At 36.8% G+C, this 8,420-nt stretch overlaps 1 protein-coding gene across 1 annotated transcript; it reads right to left on the bottom strand.

The window, feature by feature from the left end:
- Window positions 1-1,113: 1,113 nt before the first annotated feature.
- LOC309501023 (interferon-induced very large GTPase 1-like) lies at window positions 1,114-7,052 on the bottom strand. The gene is given in 2 exon segments (XM_082172924.1): window positions 1,114-5,538; window positions 5,541-7,052. Coding segments are annotated over 2 exon segments (4,722 nt in total). The 5' UTR covers window positions 6,375-7,052; the 3' UTR covers window positions 1,114-1,650.
- Window positions 7,053-8,420: the final 1,368 nt, after the last annotated feature.

Below are 8,420 nucleotides of genomic sequence, written 5' to 3'. Positions count from 1 at the left end.
ACATTTTTCAGAAAGCTTAAGTCATTGTTCTTCTCCAGTAAATGTATCTTGATTTAAAAATGTTTAGATATTTGTGCTGGAAAACAAGACAGAAACACTGAGAAAGAACATCATTTTTTGCAGTATTTGGGGTTTTGAAAATTTTTATGCATTTTCAAATTTCAGTAACCTTACAAATGTTCACTTTTGTGCACCTCTATTTATTATTTTCCTAAAAGAGTGACAGATGCAATGCAGAATTCAAATGAAAAGAAAACTGAACTAAATGTACATTTTAAACATGGTTAATGGATCTGAAAAGATTAGGGATGCTCCGATGTGACTTTTGTTCTCATGATCATTTTATTTAGCCGATATGACAGTCTTGAGCTGCACATATTGCACTTTACTGTATTTTCTTTCTTTAAAAAAAAAGTGATTTAAATCATATTTCATGCAGTTCAAAACCATCATGGTGAACAGTGCTCAGCTGAAGAAAAATACGCTGTCCGAAATATTCGTACGGTATGCATTTATTCATCAAAATGGCAAAGCATCAGGATTTAAATAATTTGCATAAATCATTGGTCAGGAAATTAGCAACTATCCCAGGCATCAGCAGGGTATATATTTTTTGGTACACATAATAATAAGACATGGAATGGAATAATAAGACAATCTTTGGTTTTGGTGCAGAGTCTAGTTTTGCGGCAATCACGCTCAATTAAAGCTAAAGTAAAAAAAAAAGCACAAAGTAAACAAGCATATATTTGTAGTATAGTGTGTTTTTATATGAATTGGAGAAACTTCAGTTAAACTAATGAAGAGAAACAAAGTAGATAACTTACTCAGATTGAAATAGTTCTATGATCCTCATACTCATGTCAAGTTTGAAATACTTATGACCCACTTTTCTAATCATTTAATAAGTTAACCTCTTACATATTAGCTGAATGTGAATAACAAAACACATTTCTATTTACAGAAGAACTGTATCTTAACAACTACAAATGTTTTTTTACAACTGGCTTTTAATGTGGTAAAAAGCAATCGGATTGTTATTCGATCACTTAAAGCTTTGATTCCAGGGGTGTCTGGATGTGATCTGCAATAAGGCACAAAATGCACTTGAAAGAATTTAAATCTGACCTTTATTCAGAATTGACATAATTTTAATACATTTGCTAGACAGTTTTCTTTTATATCATAGGTGAAATGACACATGCATTATTATTTAGGACCTTGTCTTAGCATAATTATGAAAGTCACAAAATAATTCATGGTCAGACTCAGACTCATGGTCAAACATGCACTACATGTAATTGCAGGAGTTTCAAACCTCCTGTTTGCTGTAGTTTTTAACACATTTATGGAAAAAGCATAAGTATTGTGTATACATTTAGGAACTAATTATTGCTAACAATGATATTAGGAAAAGATCCTCAAAGTTTCAAATAAGCATGCAAAAAATATTTATTTTCTTATCAAAAGCATAAATTCAGAACTCCATATTATACAGAAGAGTTTAGTTGCATTTAATGATTAGCTTTATGCATTTATTAAGCTTTATAACTTTTTCTAACAGTCTAGCATTTTCTTCAAAAGTGTTCTGACTTGAACTAAAATATTATTCAAAAAGACTTAAATCAAAGAATAAAAATGACTGCTTGTTCACATGTATTTGACCAAACTCTCAATAGCATCTTGTTTTCTGTGCTTTCTCCATTCAAGCGGAATCTGACCTTGACCCTGAAATTTTTTATTGTAGAGATTTTCCAGATCTTTCTGAAATCTGCAGACAAACCACTTCCAATATGACAGCTCAGTGAAGTCAGGGGTGATGCTCCATTCAGCATAAACCCCTCCTGCAGTTTTGTAATATTTATGTTTAATGTATTCTTTAGATTCATGAGATGGGCGAAAATACCCAGTACTTGACACTAGAGTTGTGCAAAAACCTGTAGAAAGATCTTCTGTTCCTCTATAATGCCACCCCTTCAGTCCATCAATTCGATGGAAAGGAACACTGTGAGGTTGTGGATCGTGGTCTTCTGCTGTGTTGGTGCTAATGGCTTTACAGAACGGACACTGAACCCAACAGCACTGACAGAGGTGTTCATTTAGTATCTCATCGGGCCTGTCCTTATAGTCCAGCTTCAATGGAAAAGATTCTGTACTGAATTTCTTGCCAATGCCAGATATTATAGAAGGAATTTCCTTCATTATTACCTCTTGTAGGAGTTTTACATCAACACCATCACGACTAACTCCTCTGAGGTCATTCTCAGAGAATATCAGCACATCTGATAACGTCAGAGTGAAAGTCTTCAACCAGAGATCAGCATCTCCATGGTATTCATCAACCTCTTCAGTTGCTCTCTTCACTGCTTCTACGATCCGCTTCTCCTTCTGCTTTAAATCATCGCTCATCTTGGGCAGAACACTGGTGTCGAACTCAGCAGTGATGTACTGACTGACTTCTTCTCTGATGAAACTCTTGAAGTGCTCTTTGGGTTTATGAATGTAGGTTTTGTATGCCTTAAAATCCTCCTTTTCTGCCAGTGTCTTCAGGATGTGTTTCTCCAGATTAGATCTGTTTCCATTCAGTGATTCACAGTTTGCCCTCATTTCATCTGCCAAATCTCTGGCAGTTTTTTTGTAGACACTCTGCTCAATGGGTTCTTTAAGTTTGTTACAGATGATCTCACCTATGATCGTAGCTGATGTTGCCCCGTGGCAGTATTTCTGGAAAATACTGTAATATTCTTCTCTTTTTCTTGCAAAATAGAGAACAGGATCATTGGCTTGCTTGAAAATGCTGTGCTGTTCCATGATCATAGGTTTTACTGAGTGCAATATGGCAAGGACCAAATCACTGAAGAAGTGTTTCTTGAACACATAATTCTCTTTTTGTTTTTCCTCATATTGTGTTAAATTTGCTTTGATGAAACCACTGAGTTCTTGAATGTAACTTTTGTTGTAGCCCATCTTTGCTATGTTTTTTGACATGATGATTTTTTTTGCTTGCTCTTCAATATCTAAAATTAAGGTTTTGATTTGAGCGTGATCCTCTTTAGATAGAGAGTACTTTAATTTCAATAGATTTGCAAAAGATTTTTGAATCTGTACATACTCTGAATAGTCTGGCATCATGAAAATGTTGCACTTTTTGTTCTTCACAGAGGGGTCTGTGAAACTTTCATTGGCGTCACCGAGGACCTCCATCGTATCTTTTAAAATGTCAAGGTCTGTGCCTTGAGGTGTGTCTTTCTTAATCTCACGTACACAATTTTCCCAAAATGAATCAAAATCTCTTTGCAGATGTTGTTTTTTGTTTTTTGTTTGTTTTTGTTTTTTGAGAGTTAAGGCAAGATTTTTGGCCTTCTCAAGGAGAGCGTTTTCATTTTGTGTCCTCTGAGCATCAATCTGTTTCTTTAGGACTCGATGCTGTAGCACCTCATTCAATTTCGACTTAGTTTCCCTAACAATGTTTTCCTGTATGTGTGAGATTTTTATTTCGAAAGAGTTTTTCCACTGAATCAGAATATTGGCATTGCTGTCTCTCTCAAAGAATTCTGACATAGATTTCTTCACTTCTGTACTTTGTACATTTAGTTCCTCTTGAAGATCTCTTTCCTCAACCACATCGATTGCTTCATTTTCTATTTTGTTCTGTAATCTGTTTTCAGTTTCCAGCATGGCCTTCCGAAGACTCCAGGTCCACTTACTGTATTCTGTCTCCAGTTTTCTGTATGTGGCAATCTCCAGAGCGTTTTTGAAGCTGAACACAAAGCGTTCGTTCAGTAAAGCATCCCAGAGACTTTTAATATGATTTTTGATGTGTGTCAGCTTCATGACATTTGATTTTGAAACACAAGAAAGAATAGTTTTCTTAAGGTCTTGAACGTTTTCACAATATGAAGGGTTGGGTGGTGCCATCGGTGGGCTGCCCTCCCAGAGCTGAGCAAAATACTTCACATCCTTCTGTACATCAAAATGAATGACATCACTGAAACGTTCTGCATTACAGACTTCATCTTCTGCAGCGAGTTTGGTCATCTTATCCAGTGTCTCCTGCAGTCGTCTCCTTGCTTCCATGGTATTTTTTTCAGCTGTGACATCTGAAACGTTCTGATGCACAAACACACAGCTGGTAGACAGATTTACCTTCTTCATCCTCAAGAAGGCCTGAACAACAATCTGAAGAATGTCCTGCATCTCTGTGGGGTTTTCTCCATAGATGTTGATCAACGTCAAATTTCCAAGGCCAGTAACAAACGTGGCCAATTCATTGTCATGATCTCTTGTTGATCTTCCTGCCAGTTCTAGAGAACGAAGTCCCTCAGTATCAACAACCAGAATATAGTCAAAGTTCATCTGTGTTTTCATCTCGTCTGACACTTTGACCAGCTGCATGAAAGCTCCTCTGGTGCACCTGCCAGAACTGACGGCAAACTGCAGTCCAAACATGGCATTCAGCATGGTGGATTTCCCAGAGCTCTGAATCCCTAAAATGGACAGAACAAAGACTCTCTGGTCTCCCAGTTTCTGGATGAGATCTTCTAAAACAGCAGTGACCCAGACCAGAGGAACATGGCCAGCATCTCCATCCATCAGCTCCAGTGGAAATCCAGAGATCATAATCTGTGCTGCAAGACCCGGGAGAGAATGGTAGTCAATCTGCAGGTCTTTCTTGTTCTTCTTCACAGATGAACATGATTCATAAATCTGTCCTATTTCTCTGAGGATGTGCTCCAAACCAAAGGCCGCAGCTTGAAGTTTCTTAGATAGTTCCAGAAGTTCAGGCTTGAGTTTTTCAGATTCATCAGGATTTTCTTTCAGTTTTAAGATGTTTGACCACTTTTCATCATACTCATTATGTAGTTGTGAAAGGTCAGCGGAGGTATATTCATCCAGGAGGATTCTGAGCCATTTAAGAAAAAACTTTGACTTATTTGCAGCACCGGAGTTCATTTGTTCCACGAATAAATGTATAAACCTACTTATGTCAGATTTATGCTGCTGTTCACGGACTTTCATCATCTCAGTTTTTTTTTTACTGATTTCCATTTCTGTGACATCCCCTTGTGGTCGATTTAGTTCTTTATTCTTCTGACACCACTGATGCCACAGTTCGCCCTGACAGGGCAGAAATGATTCTTTAATTTTTGTCAGATCTTTCTTGTCCAGTAGTCTCACCATTTTTTGAGCTGCTTCTCTTCCTTCTCTGCAGTCATCAACATCTTTCTGATCTACTCTGATGTCTGAATGTGTGGCCAAATTTTCAAGTCTGAAAGTGGAAGGTGATTCTGAAGATGAGAATGAGAGGCTATCTGTAATAGCTTCTCTGAGATCTTTAGATATATCTGCTTGACCTCTGTCTTTCAAACCAATTTTATATTTTCCATTCCCCACCTCGGTGTACGGTGAATCATCATCAGGAAGAAGGCAAATCAGTGGCTTTGGGTCCTTGTAGAGTTTTTGGATTTTTTCTGCACTTTTGTCATTTCTTCTTAGTTGTGGTAAAACAACAACTTTGACTGAGGCCATTTTAGTCATTTTATGCTGTTGAAGAACGTGTCGTGTTTCTCATTGATCAGCTTGTTCATCAGCTCAGACTTGGATGAGGACACTGAGCCAAACCTGAAGAAAAACACCATTGGAGTTTCTGTCTTGTAGATCGGCTGGATTTGACTGATGATTTCTTTGTTGTTGTTTATTATTTTCCAGCTCTGGTTAATTTCTCTAAATGTCCAGAGAGGGAACTCAATCTGATGAGTGAACAGATCAGGAACAAGCAGAGGCAGCGCGTACCGGCACTGGGACAGTTTAGTGACCATCATCTGCTTCAGGAAACCATCAGCACAATGAAACACGGCCATCTGAACATCCATTGGGTGAATAGGGTCTGTGTTGCTCTGTCTTATATTAGGCGTTGATGTTTTTCCAAAAAGTGCACTAAACGCATCATCATTGTTTGCAGATGGTTGTTGGGCTCTTTGTTGTTTTTCTTTGTGTTGCTTCGTAGTATCTGTAACTGTGATACTTCTTGCTTTATAGTTCATCATCAGTAATTTTTGTAAAAACATATGAACCAGTTCCTCCTCAGTACAAGACCCATGGGACTGTAATGAATTTGCAGTTATCTGAAGAACATCTGAAGCTCTCAGTTTGTTTCTCTTGACTTCAAGTTTAAGTCTTTGAAAAAGTTCCTCCACTTCTTTTCCCACATCTTTTCTTTGTGTTGTAAGGTCTTTGGCTGTTTCGGCCTGTAAAATAAGCATGACAATTTTACTCTTATGTCTCATTTTTGTATAGATGTACCAGTACAAAGAGCAGCAAATTGAAAAGTTTTCTAACAACATATTTTCTGCAAACAGACTTGCAAGCACCATAGTCAGATATGATCAATAACTTGTATATTATTATAAAACAACTTCATGTTGTAACTTCAAAGCTTCAACTTCACATTAGCCTCATGTGTGTATAAAAAGCAACTGTACATGAGAGGCAGCACTTTGTCTGCCTAAATAAACTAATGGATTCCCAAACCTGTTAAGTGTCTCCGGTTTCTTATATTGCTTTACACTTCACATACAGTAGCACTTACCCTATGTCTCTCTCTTTTGTCTTTTGTGGTTGTGTTGTCCATCTTCTCTTCAATAATTGTGGTTTTATCTTGTAAGAAAAAAAGAAAGAAAATATTCATTCTACAATAAAAAAAACTCTGCATAGTGTTGGTTCATTTGAAAACAAGATTTTAGCTGCCATTTGCTTAGCAATTTTTGGTTTAAATACTTTTCCACTGCAGTTTAGTGCCGCTTCAAAGTGGGTGTGATCATAGACTGATCGTTATAGCTGCGCCACCACCTCGTCTATGTCATGATTCTGCCTTGTCTCTGTATTTCTCTAGTCTTGAGGCAGGATCATGACAGACCCATGTTTTATGTGCAAGCACATGGCCTTGTGTTTGGACCATGTGCTTGTGTTGTCTCGTCACCTAGCCCCACCCCCCTTGTTATACTCATTTAGTCATTATTATTCAATCTGTGTCACCTGTTGTGTTATCATTAATCTCCCTATTTAACAGAGGTGGGAGTAAGTCACACATGTGCAAGTCACAAGCAAGTCTCAAGTCTTAACCTTCAAGTCTCAAGCAAGTCCAAGTCAATTTTGTGAAAAGCAAGTCAAGTCAAGTCAAGTCACTGCTTTATGTCAAGCAAGTCAAGTCAAGTCGTAGCTTGGGTCACAAGTCACTGGCAAGTCATACAAACGTTTGATGATTTCACTGAATTTATATATTAAAATAAGTTAAAACTACATAAGCTGTGGACTATGGTTTTATTTGCAACATTTTTTTTAAATATGCATTTCCACATACAGCTGAGTGGTTACTACAATAAAAAAATAAAAATCAAATCAAACTACATAGCCTAAAATGTAAATGTAACTGAAATTAGGCCAACATTAAAGCATGAAAAATAAATATGCCTCAAACATTGCACAAGACCATTAAAATGTATTAAACAATTCACAATTTAAGTATAATGGTTCCTATGCCACCAAATGGCATTCTTCAAACTGGCATCCCCTTTATGGAACATGAACACATCCCAACAAGTTAGATCTTTCCTTTTTAACAAAAGAATAACAAGAAAAAAACAGTAATAATTGAATTGACACAAAACTTACACCTGTCAATCAGGTGGATTGACTATTGTACATTATTAATCTGTGTGAGTGAGTGATTTATTAATATTTGTGAATGAATGTGTGTGCATGTGTATGTGTGAAAAGTGTATTGTTTGCATGTCCATGGTTGTGTTTGACTGTGTGTGTGTGTGAGAGAGAGAGAGAGAGAGAGAGAGAGAGAGAGAGAGAGAGAGAGAGAGAGAGAGAGAGAGAGAGAGAGAGAGGTGATTTGATTGAGTGTGATTGATTCATTAATATTTGTGAGTGAATGTGTGTGCGTGTGTATGAGTGAAGAGTGTATTGTTTGTTTGCATGTGTGCATGGTTGTGCTTGCAAGTTTGAATTTTTGTTTTGTGTATTTGTGTATGCATGGTTCGGTTCGAAAGTCTGTATGTTTTTTTTCTTTGTGTGTCGGTGTCTTTTTACAATCTTTTAGTGGTATTAACTAGCGATTTCTTTTTACTTACTCTATGCCCTATATACTAGCGGTATAAGCTAAACAGTTTTTAGAGATAAAACTCTTTATATTCGATTATCATGAAAACAAATCCCAGAGAACGGTAGACTGTACCAATGCATTATTAATTATTATTAAATTACAGTTACATTTTTTTTTTTTTACATTCAAGTCAACCCTGGGATAGCAGACTATATTGGTAGCATATAACTAGACAGTACAAAGGGATGCATGTAAGAAAAACTGGAATATGGCATATTTTAACATATTTTAACCCGATTTTCATTGTCAA

The sequence above is a fragment of the Leuciscus leuciscus genome (genome assembly GCF_965113295.1).
Source record: "Leuciscus leuciscus genome assembly, chromosome: 6".
NCBI lineage: Eukaryota > Metazoa > Chordata > Actinopteri > Cypriniformes > Leuciscidae > Leuciscus > Leuciscus leuciscus.
The sequence above is the reverse complement of the archived record's forward strand: the minus strand, read 5'-3'. Positions and strand labels throughout refer to the sequence as shown.